General features: G+C 44.6%; 1 protein-coding gene across 9 annotated transcripts in view; it reads left to right on the plus strand.

Annotated features, from left to right (window-relative positions):
* The window catches only part of BAIAP2 (BAR/IMD domain containing adaptor protein 2), an 87,220-nt gene that overhangs the window by 32,126 nt on the left and 34,103 nt on the right, over positions 1-20,991 (plus strand). For all 9 annotated transcript variants that reach the window (XR_011847852.1, XM_072112488.1, XM_072112489.1 and 6 more), the window contains exons 3-6: positions 2,521-2,607; positions 15,998-16,059; positions 19,891-19,962; positions 20,728-20,865. Coding sequence is in view for 8 of the 9 variants with exons in the window: in XM_072112488.1 (XP_071968589.1) it covers positions 2,521-2,607; positions 15,998-16,059; positions 19,891-19,962; positions 20,728-20,865 (359 nt within the window). In the remaining variant the exon portion in view is untranslated. The remainder of the gene's footprint in view (positions 1-2,520; positions 2,608-15,997; positions 16,060-19,890; positions 19,963-20,727; positions 20,866-20,991) is intronic.

Consider the following 20,991-nt stretch of genomic DNA (forward strand, 5'->3'; position numbering starts at 1 on the left):
AAAATCCACTCAAAATCCATATTTTATAGCTTTATGAGCCATTGAGTAGTCTGGGCCTTTACATTTCATGTGTTACAATGTGAATATATCCTTGCGTCTTGCAGCTCTGTTCTCGTCACGGATGTAACTTGTGGGGGTACAGAGTGTGCGGCTATACTCGGTCCAGCAGCCTCAGGGGACCCCTATAAAGAGAACTGCACAATACATTGTATATGGGGGACCTGATACACATTCTGCCCTATGACCAGCACTATACACAATAGGGTGCGACCCTGATTAACTCCTGCCGCCCCATACAATGGCACAGACTACCCAGATTGCTTGGTCTCCTATTACTCCCCACGTTGGAGGAGAGAAGTAGGTTACTTCCTCCCTTCTCCAATGTCACCACCATTTAGCTTCACTTTAGTAAACGGGTAACAAAACCGACTATTCATTGTAAATTAGGTATGAACTTCTAAATGGTTCTGACCATATTTTTCGGACTATAAGAGGCACAAAAAATCCTTTAATTTTCTCAGAAATTAAAGGTGCGCCTTATAGTCTAGTGCGCCTTATATATGAACCGTACTTACAGACAACAGCTGCCTTGTACTGTGCACAGGTCTGCCACCTGCTGGTCATTCATCCTTATAATCCGGTGCGCCTTATATATGAACCTAGACGTTTTAGCAGGCATTCATACTGTACGTTGTTAGTAGCAGCAGGACCATGATATCCTGCAATATAAATCCATATTTAAACTTCCGGTAAGAGGGTGTGACCTCACACTGCTGTGCTCTGTGCTCTCTGCAGCCTGTATTAGGAATGTCCCTGGAGAGAAGTGTAATCATACCTCGGTGTTTGTTGTTACTAACAGCAGGACTGTGAAATCTGCATTTTTATTCAAGGATTTCAGCTTCTGGGGGTTTGTTCTCACACTGCTGTGCTCTTTGCTTTCTGCAGGCAGGGTTATGTCACTTTAGAGATTTGTAATCACACAGTTATGAATGTTGTTAGCTGTCTACATTGAGCCGCTCCACGTCTCGTCCCCCTTGCCCTGAGTAAAAGGTGTAAAAGGCCCCTTGTTGAATACTACAGCAGTCATTCAGAGCACAGAGGGGAGGGGCTGCGGAACATCTCACTGGAGAGATCTGAGTGCACAGCAGGGTGAGGACACACCACTATTCCTGCAATGCTGGTTTATATGTCAGTCCTTCAACTTGGTGCAATACACGAAGATGTGATTACACAGATCTCCAGGGACCGTATTCAGCAGTGATACATGGTCCTATCTACTGACACTATGAAGAACTGGAGTGAGACCAGTGACCTAAAGGGACACTATACAAACAAATATGGTGGTGGTTGTTTGGTCTGGAAATACACTGGCAGCAGAGATGGTCTGGCCATGTCCTCTCCTTTAGGTACATCCTAAGCCTTCCAGCTCCATTCCTTGACTTCCTTGGTCATACATGATGGACATGTCTCCCTTCCACCAATTCTAACTCCATGACGTGCATAAGGTTATTCCAACAAGGAGGAATAGAAAATCTTCTTTTGCCAAAAACTCCCATCGAATGGTCACAATCCTTATGGTTGATCAAGAACATTGGCTGGTGGTCACCTCGTGGTCTTCTGGAAGCAGTGGTAGTAGATGTATATTCACATTAGACGGCTCTCTAGGCCCTCGGCGGTCTGTCTCTCCAGTCTCCCTCATACAGATACTTGGTCGGGTTGGTCGAAAATCTGTGTGAAGTACAGATAAAACCAGTGCCAAGATGAGGATCAAGAAGTGGATTTGCAGCTTGCCTGATCCATATCTTCACCAGTGTTTACCACGGAGAAGAGTTGGGTGGCCTCCCAAACATGGGATGGTTGCTGAAATTGGCTTATGTAAGTAGAATGGTCACACGGCCACTGACACTTCTGGTTCGCTGGTCAACTCGGAGCAGTAGGGTTACTTTTGCATTGTACAACCTTGGAGAACTCAACTAGTTATAAGTCTACCAAGATTTTATCCCATGCTGCCTCCAATGATCACAACATGAAGAGCCAACCTCTATGAGACGTGGAAGTTGCACATAAAGTAGACGCTCGGGATCCTACACGTGAAGTCTATAGTTTATTAGCATTTTTCTCCTTCGTTGGCCAATGATGCTAGGATAAGGTCGAGCAGCCCACAGACAACTATTAGTTTAGCTGATTGGGCCAAGCTCAACTTCGAAGAGATTGTAGACCTCGGATAGAGCTTAAACGACAAAAAGGTCAATTGTAATCTCTTGAATTGGTTCAAACAGGTGATACTAGATATCTCTCGGTAGGTTGACATTGTCACCGTCTTGTCTTTCGGCCAATCTCTCATCTTATGTCTTAGGCCAGTGTCGGACCATGTTGGATGAAGGAGGTTTGTGAAGCTCTGGGTGGTTATAGTAATGATGTTCATGGAGGGATTGGTCGTAGTAATGACCATGGTGGTTCCCTTGATGTTATTTTTTATTATTTTAAATATGCAAATGTTTTATTTTTTTTCTTTTTTAGGTGTCACGTTCGCAGCCAAAGGCTACTTTGATGCCCTCGTAAAAATGGGAGAGTTGGCCAGTGAAAGCCAAGGGTCTAAAGAACTCGGTAAGTGAGGAGATGACCATTGTAGTTAGAACACAGAGTTAATATGATGCTGAGAAAAAAAATATTTTACGCTGTATTTTTTTTTAAATTGTTCCAAAAATCTTTGACCTATACAGTTTTTACTAAATGTGCTTGTAATGTTGTTGAAATGCTCAATAAAGTCCAAAGGTTTTGGTAAGATTTGCCTCCAATTGGAACCTTGACGTGAAGTTTTCTGGAATATAAAATTCTTTAGCCAGGCAAAAAAAATTTCCTAATTGCCCCAAAACACAAAGGCAATAAAGGTTGTCAGAACCTGAAAATTTTTACCAGGTCTGGTCCATTAACGTGTGACTTGGCCTTTGTCCATCTCCCAAAAGAGGAGGTCGGGGGAACAGAGAACCACTTCCGATGCTTTGTCCTGCTATGGAGATAAGTTGCTGCTAATGGTGATGCTCCCTCCCTGATGCCGTTGGGTATGGATGTGCCTTCGAGTATCAATGTGTATAAAGAAGTCAGGACCAAGGACTCTAAGCGTATAGTCCAATACGCTCTACTTGAGGTTTTTTTTGCTCTTTAGATTTGTGTAGGTTAGAAACCACCAAACCTAAATTCTGACCATTTATGGTCAACTGAGAATGGATTTGAAATGATTGTAGTCGCCTTCGAGGGCTAGGCAACCAACCCAAATCCTCCACGCCAAACCACAGTAGACCACAATGGTTCCTTGACCAAATTGGATGATTTTGATCCTTTTTTTTAAGGTTGCATGGATGTATTTATAGAGTTGGGTATCATACCCTATGCCCACAGACATGTTGGGGCTCCCTAAAGTTTTATAGGCAACAAAGTAAATTTTTTTGAAGGCCTTTTACAGGCTCCATTTTATTTGGCAAGGACCACCGTCGGAGAGTCTACTTCACACAAAGCTCTTCTAAAAATGCCTGGACACCTCTACCACGACCATGTTTAATGAGCCTATTCCATCATGGTACCCAGTTGATGACGCATAGGTAATTCTTCGTCACCCCAACATGGTAACCTACCTACTCTGCATAGCCGTCTTTCTGACCACGGTTTGATGTCCTTTACCCATAAGACCAGCTGCGTATATCTGGTTCCTCGGTTATAGGACAATTTCTTTGTTCGTTGACCCTTCTGACGTTTGGTAATGCTCCATCATACTTGGCGCTTCCGTAGATTTTTGAGATGGTGGTGGATGGTGTAGGACTTTGTCTTTGGAGATGTCCACAAATCTTTCCATCAGCACTGTATATGTCCTTGTATGGCTTCCGAAAACTATAATGTTCTAATTTTTTTATATATATACCTTCTGTTTTGGTATTCTCTGTGGTCACTTCTCGTCCCATTAGCCTTGTAGAACATCTGAGACGTCCAAACAATGTCCAATGTTGTCTTCTCTGTCTGCAGGACCCTGGATCTTCCTCCTTCTCTCGATATCTCTGATGCCTTATTTTTGATAATTTTTGGCTATTTTTACTTCCCATACAGGAGCAGTTCCTTATTGTGGTTTCCTCCTCCTCCTCCGTCCCAGTCTGGTTTTTCTTTGTGATGTTGAATCATTCCCCCGTTCTCATTGCTCATCCTTTCCTTTCTCTCCTCCAGAATTGTCCGGGCTCCCGAATCCTTCAGCTGTTGTAATCTTTCCCCCCCCCTTATACTGCAGGAGTATTGTGTAACACACGTCCACCTCCTGTGCAGATTACCTGAATTTTTTTTTTCTTGTTGTGACTATTTTTGCTATAATATTTTTTTATTTTTTATAATTTTTTTTTATATATACTTTATAGCCTTGAGCGTTGAAAATAATGATCACTTCGTGATCAGGAGGACAATAGCTCTCTGAGCTTGTGGTTTAGACTCTGCATTTATCTACGTAGCTTTTTTTTTAAGTTTTTTTCTCCTCTTTCGAGGTATTTTTGTGTTCACACGTCTTCGAGGGGGTCATCGAGAACCCCTTTAATTGTTCTTGGGCACTTCTCATATTCTGTAAATATGGATTTTATAGATCCCCTCTTATCCGAAGTGTGTGTGTGTGTGTGTGTGTGTGTGTGTGTGTGTGTGTGTGTGTGTGTGTGTGTGACATGTTAACCCATTAAAACCAAAAATTTGAAAGCACTTAAGCTAATTTGCATAATGATAAATATGGGTTTTATTCAAAAAGTAAAGACCTCTAGGAATGAGGAAAGGTGTATCTGGAAAGCTTACAGAGGGCTCTACACAATGCTGCTATTACTCGTGTGGGGATTTGGGAGGCGGTAGACTCCCTTTAAGGACCTGACATTGACTTGTATGGCAGTTTTCCTCCTGCCTCTGACAATAGCGCAGCCTAGCTCTCGGCTATGGATGGTACACCTTGCAGTGTGATTTATCACGGCCTTGTTGTGCGGGTGTGGAGCTGCAGATGTAACCTTGAGTCTGCCGCTCTGGTGTGATTAATGCCATTGCAATGTTATCTGCAGTGGTCACCTCCCCGAGCACATTCTTCCTCGTGTGCCTGGTGGAGTGGTCGCTGCGGCAGATAAGGCTTCACCACCATCAATCACATGCGAGGTCACCACTAATGGAAGGGATAGATAGCGGATTGCCTTAAAAGGGGTTACAGGAGATTAGAACAATACAGTTTACCCCTTCTAGAAACAACACCTGGACGAGGCCTGTGTGAGACTTTAAAGCTTTTTCTTTAAGGTTTAAGGAGAGGTTGGCCTCTCTTTTTACATAGTTTGCCCATGTGCCTTTCCTGCCTTAATAATAATCCCTGAATGTTCATCAAGTGATTTCAGCAATCCTGTTACACACTTAAGTGCTGCGTGCAGACTCTCCGTGATTCTTTGTTTACATGTCTGAGTTCTGATGAACAGGAGGAGCTGCAGCAGGAGATCGACTCATCCTGCTCCCTCCCCTCTTCCTGTTGGTCAGTGAGGACAGACAGTGAAAAGAGACAGTGGGAAATGCCATGAGAACAGTGAGCAAGGGGAAGCTGTGTGTGTATATATGCAGCAGGGGGACAACTGGGAAAGGCTGAAGATGGAGAAACATTTCTAATAGAACAGTGGCCAACCCCTTTAATACATATTATAGCCCGATGGGCCAAAGAGGTTCTGAAGAAAGTGATGCTAGGGATACAAAATCGTCCTCCAAATAATGATCACATTGTTTAGAGCGCGTTATAGGCTTCTCGGGCCTACCTTTCCTGTTTACCAAAAATCTATTGTTTCAGAGAGAACCCCATTTTTATACTTTATGCAAATGAGGTTCTTGGTACACAGTGGGCGGAGCTAGATCTGCTGGTGCTCTAGTAACCTTTTTTTTCCACGCCTTATCTCTATGGGATATTTCTATAGTTGTAGAACTGTTAGGGATTTGGAGCATAAAGAGAGGAAAAGAGGTGCACTGAGGACACAGCCCCGCCCCCAGTGCACTCAGGTTAGATTTGGTATTGCAGCCTGGCTCCATTGCAATGATTTTTCTCTGAGCTGCAGTACCACACACAACCTGCAAGCAGTGGCGGCGCTGCTCTCCTGGAAAATAAAAAAAATCTGTTGTATTTTTCCTGAGAGGCTACACCTTTGCTTTTGCAGAGGATTTGGAGCTGTGTATCAGATGCGCCCGAGGTTTTTGTGTATTGCAGATGACAGATCTGTGGGAGTGAGCTGCACACAATGGATATTCCGGATTAATACAGAAATCCTCTCTGCAGCCCTAAAGCGGGTAACATCTCCGGCCCTGCCGCCCACACAGCGACTCCCTGGTCATGTGTACACAGTGACTGCGGTGCGGCTGATATTTGCCTTGCACACGTCGCTCGGCTGTAGGCGACACGTGACGGTATTTGCTGTTCTCTTAAAATTCAGACTGGATCCGACTGCATAAAAATAGTCCGTATTACACATGAGCTCAGTGCTGCAGTATTATATAACACCGCCCCCTGCTCCTCCGTATACCACCCCCTCCAGTCTGTAGCATCGCTTGTATATATGCCCGTGGACCGCCAAGATACTCCTAATCCTAAATAATCCGAGATTTATTGACCCACAATGTGTGATCTTACCTTTGTGTATGTTGTTAGTAGCAGCAGGACTTTTAAATACAGGTTTATATTCTGGGATTATAGTTTATGTCCTCACACTGCTGTGCTCTGTGCTCTCTGAAGCCAGTGTTATGTATTGACCCTGGAGACGTGTGTAATCATAGATTTGTGTATAAGTGGCAGTAAAATATGGATTCATATTCCAGAATTGAAGCTTCTTTAACTGGAGATGTGTCCTTACACTGCTTTTCTCTGTGCTCCCTGCAGGCAGTGTTGGGTATTGTCCCTGGTGGGATGTTTAATTATACCTTTGTGTATGTTTTTAGCAGCACCAGGACTGTAAAATATGCCATTATATTCCAGATTTCTAGTTTTCCTCAATGGTACTAGGGATTTGTCCTAGCACTGCTTTGCTCTGTGCATAGGAATTCATACCTCTCCGTCTATCTTTGTGCTTGTTATTAGTAGCAGCAGGGCTGTGTTATATGGATTTCTAGGACTATTGTTTTGTTTCTTGTGTCCTCACACTGCTGTGCTCTGTGCATAGACAGAGAAGTATGTAATCCTATCGTTGTGCTTGTTATTAGTAGCAGCAGGGCTGTGTTATATGGATTTCTAGGATTATAGTTTTTTTGTGTCCTCACACTGCTGTGCTCAGCACGCTCTGCGTCGTACAGTTCCATGGCCCCTCTCCTCTATTTTTAGTGTAAGCTGGTTGTACACTTCAGCAGGCACACAGAACAGAGGGAAGAGGCTATGAGCCCAGCAGTGTGAGGCCTGCTTGGGTGTAGCAGTAAGGAGAGGGGGGGGGGGGCACTGCTATTGGCAAGTTGCATCTTTTTTTTTTTTTTTTTTTCACAGTCCTGCTGCTACTAGCACCATACACAGATCTGAGTACATGTCTCTCCAGGGATAGTATCTAGCACTGGCTGATGTCTGCATGGTCACATGCTCTGATAGATTCTCTTTATGGTTCCAGATTGGACCGGCCCCTGTGGTCTCATCCCTGATATCCCACATGGATATACTATCGATATTATAACTCTGGCTGTTACCACTAGGGGCAGGATACCGCATACAGTTTCCCCAATGAACTCTATAATAATTCTGTATGCAGTAACCTCCAGAGCTCCCTCTAGTGGTGGGTGACAGCAGCCAGAATGTTTGTGCTTACATAGGTCAGTCTGTACTATAAAAACATGGTTTGTATAGGCCTAATCTCCGGAACCGGGGGCAGCCATTACAGCCATGGGAGCTCTGTTTTTCCTGATGCACAGCTCCAAATCCTCTCCGTGGAAATTCCGATATATTAAGAATGAATTCATCATGGAAGACACGGTACTGAAATGCAGACTTTCGGTTTATGCTGCTGTCCTGAGCTTTGTTTGAAGGCTTCACACTTGGCTTCCTCCGTGATGGGTGTGTAGGTTCCCCCCCCCCCTGTTACTCGCAGTCCGATCACCTGACTGCATAGCAATTGGGTTTTGCTGAGCCGACTGAATAGCAATTGGGCAATTGGGTTTAGACCCCTCATTGTGGTCCAGATCCCCCCTTATACATAATATATACCCAGTGTTTTTAAGACCAATTTCAAAAAGTACTACCATATATACTCGAGTATAAGCCGATGCCCCTAATTTTACCACAAAAACCTGGTAAAACCTACATTTTTTTTTACTCGAGTATAAGCCGAGTTTGGGTTTTTAGCACATTTTTATTGTGCTGAAAAACTAGGCTTATACTCGAGTATGTATGGTTCTTCATTGGAACGTTGCGATCCAGACAGTTGAGGACGATTCTTACCGTTCCATACAACACATAGAGTTTTGTCGGTCATGTTATAACAGTATCTGATTTTTGTGGGGGGACCCAATATATTATATTGATATGTGATACGGGTCGTATGTTTTTAAGCCTCATAGTTGTTAAAGAAGGGTTTCTTTGGGGGGTGAAAAACTCTTGTTTCCAAAAACGGCTTCACACCTGATTATGGATAGTGTGTGATGCTGTAATACCATCATAGGCCATGGGCAGATGTGTAGCATACATGAATCTGTCCTTTCCCACATTTATCGACCAGCTAAAACTCCCGAGATGTCCATGGGCTTCCAGGAAGATCGGGTAGTTGGAAGCCCCACGGTATTTGGTTGGTCCACTCATGTAGACTCCTACATGTCCTACAAGAGGTCCCCGTGGACCAACATTCTGCATATTTTGGTGTGTTTAAATGTATCTTATATATAATTAAGGAAAATGGCTTGGGCCAGTGGAGCACAGTTACTTAAATACTGATAGTGTATCTAAATATACAGGATGGGAGTAGTAGTGCTGTGCCCATATATACAGGATAGGAGTAGTAGTGCTGTGCCCATATATACAGGATAGGAGTAGTAGTGCTGTGCCCATATATACAGGATAGGAGTAGTAGTACTGTGCTGTGCCCATATATACAGGATAGGAGTATTAGTACTGTGCTGTGCCCATATACACAGGATAGGAGTAGTAGTACCGTGCTGTGCCCATATACAGAGGATAGGAGGAGTAGTAGTACTGTGCCGTGCCCTTGTACAGGATAGGAGTAGTAGTACTGTGCTGTGTACATATATACAGGATAGGAGTAGTAGTACTGTGCTGTGTACATATATACAGGATAGGAGTAGTAGTGCTGTGCCCATATATACAGGATAGGAGTAGTAGTACCGTGCTGTGCCCATATACACAGGATAGGAGGAGTAGTAGTACTGTGCCATGCCCTTGTACGGGATAGCAGCTGTAGCGTGCTGTGCCTGTATATAAGCAGTAGTACTGTGCAACTCCCTGTGCACATGTGGTGTATTGTACGGAGTTGCCTGTTGATCTGTATGTGAGGTGCCACGGGTGGCATTATCCTCCTGTGACTGCTCGTCGCTGTAGAAACGCACTGTTCTCTCAACTTAAATCTTAGCTTTTTCCCTTCCTGTGGAGGAAACGCTCAGTGTTCTTCTTTGGAAGCTTTTGGCCGTGTTCTGATGTCACCTTCACAACCCATTACACCTGCAGAGCTCCACATCGGCAGCTATAATTGCGTCTAGTCCTTACGACTCCCCCTGAAAATCTGGTGTTTTTTCTGCGGAGATGAGCATTCACTGTGAGTCTTCATCTGCAGAGGAACCTCTTCTTCTTCTTTTTGTTCGTTCATTTTTTCATCCTTGTGACAGAAGGTGTCGAGTAGGTAAGAGTCAGATGCATCTTAATATTAAAGCATCAGAGTAAATCAGAGGGAGGTTGCTGAAGTTGGGACCAACTAGTTGACAGAGGGCCTCATTTACTAAGGGTCCTTTGGCCGCGATTCCGTTGAATTTTCCCGATTATTTCAGATTTGCGCCGAATTGTCCCGGGTTTTGGCGTACGCGATCGGATTGTGTTACATCGGCGCCGGCTTGCATGCGGCGGAAATCGGGGGGCGTGGCCGTCAGAAAACCCGACGGATTAAAAAAATAATAAATTTGTGTCACTTAACACGCACTTGCAAGGAACCATGAAGAAGATGGCGAACTCCAGTGACACCTGCTGGATATCGGGCGCACAACCTTAGTGAATCCCGTCAGGACACGAATCCACGTCGGACAACACGCTACCGGATCGCGAACGGACCGGGTAAGTAAATCTGCCCCAGAGAGTTGGAAATGAAATTATCTACTGGTGGAACTTTTCTTCACCCTATTCCCCTCCTCGCCACCCTCTGACCCCCCTTAAGATTTGTAGTCCTGTTTGGGGTCTTGACTTGGGTATTACGATAGTCTAGTGACCGGTAGACCTTGTTGGGTACCATACAAAGACCAACATTTTTAACAATGTTCTAGTTCCTCGTTGATGGATTGGTCCTTGTGAAATACTATCCCAGTTCGGGTTGGATCAGCCATGACTCCGTGAAAATGTTTGGACCCCAACAACATCACAAACCGTGGCGAAAAAAACCTCTTCTCGCAACACAAACCCATGTGAGGTCTTCTGCCCTTGGCTCGCTGTCCAGAGTCACAAGTATTCGATTTGTTCTGCACCAGTCGGGAAGATGAAACGACCAACGAGCTGAGCAGAATTGACAGCGGCCAGAATTGAGTAGAAACATAAGTCGCGCACAAAGAGAGTATTCACACATGGTCTAATGACAAATGTACTGTGACAGATGAGAACTTTCCAAAATTTCGTGTTCAGGGAGGAGTTGTTGTTGTAAAACATGGGTAAAATATATCTCCATGACCATCCGGTTCCCGAATCCTCTATATGATCTGCTTTTACATCACTAACTTTCCAGTCCCCTCAGGTAATATGAAATATTCTTTTAAGCATTCCTTCCTATATGAAACGGAAAAAAAAAATTGCCCCCCCCCCCCCCCGAAATCTCTTCTAAAGTCCATATGCAAATGAAGAGTCGCTTTTCACTTTGAGTTATCTGTAGCACCTCTTCCAATCTTGAGCTCAAAAACTGTGTTTCTGGTGACATGCGGGTGCTTTTATTAATTGTTTAGTACCTGGGGACCGTGCCCTACCCTGTCCAGTCCTCCCGGATCTTCCATCTTGACTCCGGAGCACAGCTTGTCCCTCCCTCCCGGGAGAGAGATCACCGTCATAGAGCGCAATGCAATTAGTGTTCCTGTGGTCGCACTACTCCCCTCCACCTCCCCGATCACTCGCACTTTTCCTCCTCGCTGACATTAAATTAACTCTGCGCTCCGCACATCCAAACAAGATTAATACATATTAAAATCTGCTCCTTAACAGACCTGAACAATGTCTGGAGAAGTGATGGGAACCGCTCCGCCAACCATGCCTGATGGGATTAATCGCCAACCACTGACCTCATTTCTCCAAAGAATAATTTGATTTTTCTGGTGACATGTCGGGCCGGTTCTCATTTAAGAAAGATGTGGTCACAAAATTTAATGGATCAAGATTGTAGGCAAACTATGGCAAGATTTGGCTACGTAACCTGTTTGAGTCTGGTAGTCTGATATCCATCTCTTTGCTGGTGTTTTTAATGATCTGGGGGTGGCAGCCACCGCCAGCCTCCTGACCCCTCCCTGGGGCGTCAGGCAATGCTGGCCTTAGGACCCCTTTCCAGGGTCGGGGGTAGCAGCCACAGCTCTCCTCGTGACCCCTCCCCAGGGCCCGGGGCGGCAGCCACTGTCGGCCTCGTGACCCCTCCCCAGGGCCGGGGGTAGCAGCCACAGCTCGCCTCGTGATCCCTCTCCAGCGCCAGGGGCGGCAGCCACCGTCTGCCTCGTGATCCCTCTCCAGCACCAGGGGCGGCAGCCCACCGTCTGCCTCGTGATCCCTCTCCAGCGCCAGGGGCGGCAGCCACCGCCTGCCTCGTGATCCCTCTCCAGCGCCAGGGGCGGCAGCCCACCGCCTGCCTCGTGACCCCTCTCCAGTGCCAGGGGCGGCAGCCACCGTCTGCCTCGTGACCCCTCCCCAGGGCCCGGGGCGGCAGCCACCGCCGGCCTCGTGACCCCTACCCAGGGCCCGGGGACAGAAGCCACTGCCAGCCTCGTGACCCCTCCCCAGGGCCGGGGACAGAAGCCACGTAAACCCCCAGGCAATAACCTAATGACCCTGGTCCCGTGAATTTGTCATGAGTTTTGACCCTTCTCCTGGCAGTAGAGTTGCCCATTTTACTCCTACAGTCTCTGATCCTAATTTAGGGCATAAAAACAGGACCCTTATCCCATCCCCTTATCCGATTGTCTTGGAAAGGATCTGCTCACACACTTAAGACGTTATCAAGCAAAATAAACTCCTGACTGTTTAGCAAACAAGAACAATCTCCCTCACTGCAAATATGTGGCACTTCTGGTCTTTTTCGGAGGAAATTCCACTTTTGAAAAGTTTGGGGTTTTTTTTTTTTTTACAAACTTTCTCCTACTCTAAAGACCATAACCGAACAAGATACTCCGTATTATATTCTGTTATGCTCTAGTCACATTCAAAGCTGCATTCAAAATTCCTTGACCGTATATACGTTGCTGCTGGGTGAAATGTGTCTGAGTATACGAGTCCCCCTAGCACTGGCGCCGCCTGCGGTAAGTGGCTCACTCCTGTGCAGCTGCGACCCAGAGGAGAGGTTACAACCCGTACCTCACCAGAGGTTTTACCAGAATCTTCTACATATTTAATTTGCGTTCTCGTTAATGTGGTGCTGTAAATAGCTGCCCTCCCTACAGACCCGCGGCATTAGCAGGAATTATATTTGGTGACACATCAGGTGTTCCCCGGGGGACACCCGCAATACTTGGCTGAGGTTTGCAGCAGGATCCAGGGTTGTATTACTGTGTTCTGCAATGAAGCTCAGGTGCAGTCATTTCCATGTGGACCCAAGTCCCCAGAAAATACAAGCCCTCTTATTCCAGGAATGTTGTGCAGTCAGTGAGTATTAAAGGGATTGTCACCTCTACAGGGACTAGTACATGGGGAAGCTCATAGTAATGTTTCCTTGACCTAGCGCCCCCTCCTGTCACACTCACCGATACCAGTAACAGAGAAGATCCATTATAGGATTATTGACCTTATTATTTTAAACTAGAGTTGACCTGTCACCCACAGCTGAATGTGTATGACGGCTTTATTTAGACTCCATACTGAACATATCTGCTGCTGACCCTATACAAGTGCAGGTTAATTAGCTAGATGGAGGATCTCAGAGGAAGCTACTATAATACTTCCCCCTATGTACAAGAATATAACTACTATAATACTGCCCCCTATGTACAGGAATATAACTACTATAATACCGCCCCCTATGTACAGGAATATAACTACTATAATACTGCCCCCTATGTACAGGAATATAACTACTATAATACTGCCCCCTATGTACAGGAATATAACTACTATAATACTGCCCCCTATGTACAAGAATATAACTACTATAATACTGCCCCCTATGTACAAGAATATAACTACTATAATACTGCCCCCTATGTACAAGAATATAACTACTATAATACTGCCCCCTATGTACAAGAATATAACTACTATAATACTGCCCCCTATGTACAGGAATATAACTACTATAATACTGCCCCCTATGTACAGGAATATAACTACTATAATACTGCCCCCTATGTACAAGAATATAACTACTATAATACTGCCTCCTATGTACAGGAATATAACTACTATAATACTGCCCCCTATGTACAAGAATATAACTACTATAATACTGCCCCCTATGTACAAGAATATAACTACTATAATACTGCCTCCTATGTACAGGAATATAACTACTATAATACTGCCTCCTATGTACAGGAATATAACTACTATAATGCTGCCCCCTATGTACAAGAATATAACTACTATAATACTGCCCCCTATGTACAAGAATATAACTACTATAATACTGCCCCCTATGTACAAGAATATAACTACTATAATACTGCCCCCTATGTACAGGAATATAACTACTATAATACTGCCTCCTATGTACAGGAATATAACTACTATAATACTGCCTCCTATGTACAGGAATATAACTACTATAATGCTGCCCCCTATGTACAAGAATATAACTACTATAGTGCTGCCCCCTATGTACAAGAATATAACTACTATAGTGCTGCCCCCTATGTACAAGAATATAACTACTATAATACTGCCCCCTATGTACAAGAATATAACTACTATAATACTGCCCCCTATGTACAGGAATATAACTGCTATAATACCGCCCCCTATGTACAGGAATATAACTGCTATAATACCGCCCCCTATGTACAGGAATATAACTGCTATAATACCGCCCCCTATGTACAGGAATATAACTGCTATAATACCGCCCCCTATGTACAGGAATATAACTGCTATAATACTGCCCCCTATGTACAGGAATATAACTGCTATAATACTGCCCCCTATGTACAGGAATATAACTGCTATAATACTGCCCACTATGTACAAGAATATAACTGCTATAATACCGCCCCCTATGTACAAGAATATAACTACTATAATACTGCCCCCTATGTACAAGAATATAACTACTATAATACTGCCCCCTATGTACAAGAATATAACTACTATAATACTGCCCCCTATGTACAAGAATATAACTACTATAATACTGCCCCCTATGTACAGGAATATAACTACTATAATACTGCCCCCTATGTACAGGAATATAACTGCTATAATACCGCCCCCTATGTACAGGAATATAACTGCTATAATACCGCCCCCTATGTACAGGAATATAACTGCTATAATACCGCCCCCTATGTACAGGAATATAACTGCTATAATACCGCCCCCTATGTACAGGAATATAACTGCTATAATACCGCCCCCTATGTACAGGAATATAACTGCTATAATACCGCCCCCTATGTACAGGAATATATTATGATACATGTGTGAATGCATTCTGTGATGTTCTTTATGTATTATTATATATTATTATACATATGAATAGTTGTTACTCTGTAAATGTAGAAAGATCTGGGAGAAGCCTCTGTGTTATGAACTCTCATATGAATTATATAAACTGGTTGTCAAGCAGCATTTGTATAGCAACCAGATTGAAGTCTTTATCCTTTGCAAAAAAAAGGTGGATCTACCTCCACCTCAAATCTGGAATTTGTTTGCATCATAAGTTGTTGCAGTTTCTTCTTCAGATCAAAATCCACTTAAGGACTAATGTTACCTTGTCGGAGGGGTCAGCCTGGGCTTCTGGGCCTCGCCTGATTAATGTTTTCATAAGGCCCTCTAGGAAAAAGACCCAAAGTCTCCTTCAAATTGGGTTATCTTCTGATGTTCCTCAGCGTCCAGTATTGGGTTAGAGCCTGGACCCCTACAGAGGATCCTCTGGTTGTCCAGTCCAACACTGATTTTAGGTTTCTGTGTGATGTACCCGGCTGTGTAGAGTATTATTGGGTTTGTCTAGGAGGAACCTCCCTGGTGGCGGCCGGACCCACCTCACGGAATAAGATATTGAGGGGTTCTAGTTTTTGTTGCTCACGTTGGTCTTTTGTTCCCTTCTTATCGCATTGCCTGTTCAGAAGAGGCAGCATGTAGGTATCTGAAGCTTCCCGCTCCTCATCTGCATGCCTCAAAATGTAGCATCCTGCTTCGAAATACTTCAGTAACACTTCTCATTCTACCCAAAAATCACCTCCGAAAAATCTAAAATCTCTATCTCCTCCTCCAGTCCAGAATTAACCAAGGCCTTGACCACTCATCCTCCACCATCGCCCTTTGGTTAATTTACTAGACTCCTCATTCTTCTACTGCATGAACGTGGCAAGATGACACCACCCGGCCTCTAAACCGTCTTTCTCTTTCCATGTCCTCCCTTGTCTTTCCATCGCTGACGACTTGTGGGATCAGGGGACGTCCTCTTCCAGATGGCTGAGGTTCACCGGCAGATCCAGAACCAGTTAGAAGAAATGGTAAGTGACTTCATGTTGTACTTTTACTTGTAGATGTACAAATTAATTTGTAGGGAATTTCTGGTGGGTCCACTGTTTGTCATGATGACTATGGCTTCGATGACTACCCCTATCGGTCAACAAGTGAGAAAACGGTAACTTGATGGGCAATGACGTTGTCAAGGTGGAACTTCAAAACTTTTGCTGGTGTCAAAGGACCCTTGGTCTGTGAGTGGTCAACCTCGAGAACAGCTGTGGTCTCCTTACCATCACTCTAGGTATCAGTGCTCCTCAAAAACCTCTGGCCAACTGTGCTCCTCAATGCTAATTTGATGGGCAATTAAGTTGTCAAGTTGGAACTTCAAAACTTTTGCTGGTGTAAAAGGACCCTTGGTCTGTGATTGGTCAACCTCCACAACAGCTGTGGTCTCCTTACCATCACTCTAGGTATCAGTGCTCCTCAAACAACGGTGGCCAACTGTGCTCCTCAATGACATTGACTTTTATGACCATCCAAGTGACGGGATGTAGCCTTCATGTGAGTAGCCGATTTTGCCCTGCTTGGACAATCAAGGCCATGGATTGCCTGAAATTGTCTCCAAAAAGAAGCCATGGCCACCACAGGAGATCCAGGATGACGCATTGGTCTCCTAGAATGAAGGATGTTGGTATAGAGCAGCTTTCCATCCTGGATGGTAGAGGTGGACCTTGAATTTGGACACCTTCTCTTTGATATCCATATGCCCTTATTCTGAAGGAATTTACTTCATGTTTTCAACAAATTATATGCCTAAAACCCTGTATGTGGAACTCAGTGGTTGTCCAGCATCGATCGTCCAACTTTGTGAGAATTCAGCTCGAATTAGGAGCAGCATTCTATTATGATGATTCATCAAAATGAGAGATTTCTCCTCCTAAAACCCTTCATAGCAGTTGTGTACAAGATCTTTAAGGGGTCTAGCTTTATTACTATAATTGTATACCTGTTATGAGTGTGTTTGATAGTTTTAGGCTATGAAAATCCTCACTGTGATTACAAATAAGCCTGTGACGCACCACAAAGTGTTGTTGCCTCTGATACCAAGAGAGAAAATCCTTTCAGAAACTTGTTAGAACAAGCGACCAATTTATTTCGCCATCTCAGAAGCTGTGTGAGTGCTATCAGGAGACGGTCCCTCAGGTCAGAAGTAAGGGGAAGCATTTCCTATCAGACTAGAAAGTTCCACTACAAATGAACCTCCCTATATCTGAACGGTACATATTGGTATGTGATCTCAGCTGTAGTGTGAGTGCTATCAGGAGACTGTCCCTCAGGTCAGAAGTAAGGGGAAGCATTTCCTATCAGACTAGAAAGTTCCACTACATACGAACCCCTCCATGATCTATATCTGGACTGGTATGTGATCTCGGCTGTAGTGTGAGTGCTGACAGGAGACTGTCCCTCAGGTCAGAAGTAAGGGGAAGCATTTCCTATCAGACTACAAAGTTCCACTACATACGAACCCCTCCGTGATCTATATCTGGACGGTACATATTGGTATGTGATCTCAGCTGTAGTGTGAGTGCTGACAGGAGACTGTCCCTCAGGTCAGAAGTGAGGTGAAGCATTTCCTATCAGACTAGAAAGTTCCACTACATACGAACCCCTCTATATCTGGACGGTACATATTGGTATGTGATCTCAGCTGTAGTGTGAGTGCTGACAGGAGACTGTCCCTCAGGTCAAAAGTAAGGGGAAGCATTTCCTATCAGACTAGAAAGTTTCACTACATGCGAACCCCTCTGTGATCTATATCTGGACTGGTATGTGATCTCAGCTGTAGTGTGAGTGCTGACAGGAGACTGTTCCCTGACACAGAAGGAAGGGGAGCAGAGTTGAGCTTCCTTTTTAACAGTTCAAATTTATAAAACAGAACACATGTAATGCATAAAATTCTTGTAATGACATTCAGGATATAGTATCGCTCCTCCTGCCCAGGCATATACACAAGCGATTGTCACCCACGTCCTCCACTCTTTACTCCGCAGTTGCTGTAGAAGATGTAGAGTGTTACGCGTATGAGTCCCCGTGGAGCTGTTCCATGCTCAGCGCTGTTGTTGCCTATGACTAGATCTGTATCCAGGGCCTCTCCATTAGCCCTGTCAGTTTAGTATCCACACTCGGATCTCCGCCCTTCCTGGTTTTCCACCTGCCTGTCTCCTCCATATGGTCCTCCATCTGTTCCTCACATCCATCCATCACACTTGTGCTTTATCCTTCCGGACAGACCTGTCACCGCGTCTTCTCGCTCTCTTCTACTTTACTGGCAGAATCTCCTCCGGCTGAGAACCTGCGTGTCACCGGCTGGCAGCCGCTATCACCCTCATCATCGCCGAGGTCTCGCTGTACCGAAGCATCTGAAATAGATGTAATAACCGGATAATCTAAGCCAGAGATCCGAGGAGTACAGGAGTCCTAGAGGACATCCGGGGTTTAGCTTAGAACATTTCTGTAGATATTAGCAGGTGTAACCATGGAGATAGTCTTAGGTGAGAGGTGTAACCCTTCCTTTGCGTGTGGTGTTAGTAGCAGCAGGACTGTGAAATATGGATTTATATTCAAGGATTGCAGTTTATGGGGGAGTTTCCTCACACTACTGTGGGCTGTGTTTTCTGCAGCCAGTGTTGGGTATTGTCCCTGGAGAAATGTGTAACCCCTCCTTTGTGTGTGTTCTTAGTAGCAGCAGGACTGTGAAATATGGATTTATGTTCCTAGATTGTAGTTTTTGGGGGTGTGTCCTCACACTGCTGTGCTCTCTGCAGCCAGTGTTTGGTATTGTCCCTGGAGAAATGTGTAATCCTTCCTTTGTGTGCGTTAGTAGCAGCAGGACTGTGAAATATGGATTTATATTCAAGGATTGCAGTATATGGGGAAGTTTGCTCACACTACTGTGGGCTGTGTTTGCTGCAGCCAGTGTTTGGTATTGTACCTGGACAAATGTGCAGGATTACACCAGGATTGCAGATTCCGGGGGCATGTCCTCACACTGCTGTGCTCTTGGATTCACAGCCAGTTCCCACTGCTCTGATTAAAGGCTGTAGAAGGCTTGTAGGTGGATACTTTTGTCTAGCAGAAGGGTTCTAATGTATACCAGTTGTGCAGAGAGCTAAGGGCACAGCAGTGTGAGGACAATTGGATTCTCTATGCTATTGTGACTGCCCCTCATTTCTCTTGCACAGAACATGAAATGATGTCAATAAGTACAACCTGTCCTGCAAAAAGTAAGCCCTCCATACAAGGTTTTTGTAAGTTAAAGTACAAATCAGAAAGTTGTTTTCTTTCCCCCTACTTACCTCTATCCGAGAGGTTCTGGTCTCTCCCAGATCTGTGTAGATGTCATATGTCCAAGTTAGGAAGACTTTCAACCATTTATATCTATGTATAGCCTGATCATAACTGCAGAAGAACCAGCAATCCGAAAGCGTCACTTCCTCTTTCATTCCATGTTTCAGATTTCTGTTGACTGCTTTACTGCTGCTGCAAATGACGGAATAACGTACCAATATGCACCACCTGGGTGATACGTATGTAGAGCACAATATAAATTCAGACTTGTTACATGTGTTTTCATAACAGGAAGTTGGCCTGCCACAACAGGAAGTGCTCCCCCTCCCTTCTGACCCCGGGGACAGTCTCCAGCCAGCACTCACACTGCTCCTGAGATTCCTTTAGATATTACAGTATTGTCAGAAAGGATTTGCACTCTGGACCTTTGGTATCAGAGACTAGGACATTGCATTACAAGTCACAAACTCAAGGTTTTTTTGTTTTTTTTCCCAAAATTCTGATGTCTATAAATCTTCTGTCTCCAGCTGAAATCTCTCCACAATGAGTTACTCACACAACTGGAACAGAAGGTGGAGCTGGATGCCCGGTACCTAAACGTAAGTGTTCTACTCTCAGAATTTTATTTTCCTTGTTTCGTGTTACCCCAATGAATGTAAGGGGCGTCCATATTGCGGACAAACGGCGTTCCGCCCCCTCCGCCTGCCAAACGAGAATGACAGGGAGACGTTGTAGCTGCGTAGTTGCCCTATGGCGGCCTCCTCCAGATACAGCGCGCTGATCCGTAATTATAGATGTCAGCTTTTACCTCCTAAATCTTGTTTTGTTTTCACTCTTCCTTGTACGTGACTCCCTTGTCATCTCTCTGGTCCCATCTCACGTCTAATTAATGTAGAAGATCTTAAAAATCGCTCACCCTTGGGAAATCTCATATCTCATAGACAAAGACTGACCTGTAATTCGAGAGCCGTTGCTAAATACGGGTTAAGAAAAACAGCGCCACCCCTGTCTACAGGTTGTGTGTGGTATTGCACTTCAGTACTGATCTAATGTTTAATGAGCAGTCTATGCAGAAGAGTAAATTTACCATATAATGGGCATCTTTAGTCAACATGGCAAGTACCCTACAGTCCAGGGGAGGGGGGATTTTTGGTTGTATGTTACTTAGTAAGTAAAGTGGGGCCACTAGGAACCAATTGGAGGATGCCAGATATATAATTTTAGAGCCTACTGGATAGTAAAACTTTGAGTGGCTAAAAGCTGCAATACCAGACACCACCCATAGACAAGGGGGGGCGCTGTTTGTGGAATTAAGCAGCCATGTTAACAATTGCCGATAGCTCCTCTCCATTTCTCCCATCCAGGCGGCTCTGAAGAAATATCAGGTGGAGCAGAAAAACAAAGGAGACGCCTTGGAGAAATGTCAACTGGAGCTGAAGAAACTAAGGAAAAAGAGCCAGGGGAGCAAGAACCCCCAGAAATATTCAGACAAGGAAATGCAGGTGAGGCTTTGGTACACGTTGGGTAGGTTGTCTTCATGGTCGGAGGTCCCCGAGACTGTACAGGAGCGACGCGTTTCGGATTTGTCAAACAGAGGTGGCTGTGCTCCTCTACACAACATACACGGT

This window comes from Engystomops pustulosus, chromosome 6 (assembly GCF_040894005.1).
Source record: "Engystomops pustulosus chromosome 6, aEngPut4.maternal, whole genome shotgun sequence".
Classification (NCBI taxonomy): Eukaryota; Metazoa; Chordata; class Amphibia; order Anura; family Leptodactylidae; genus Engystomops; species Engystomops pustulosus.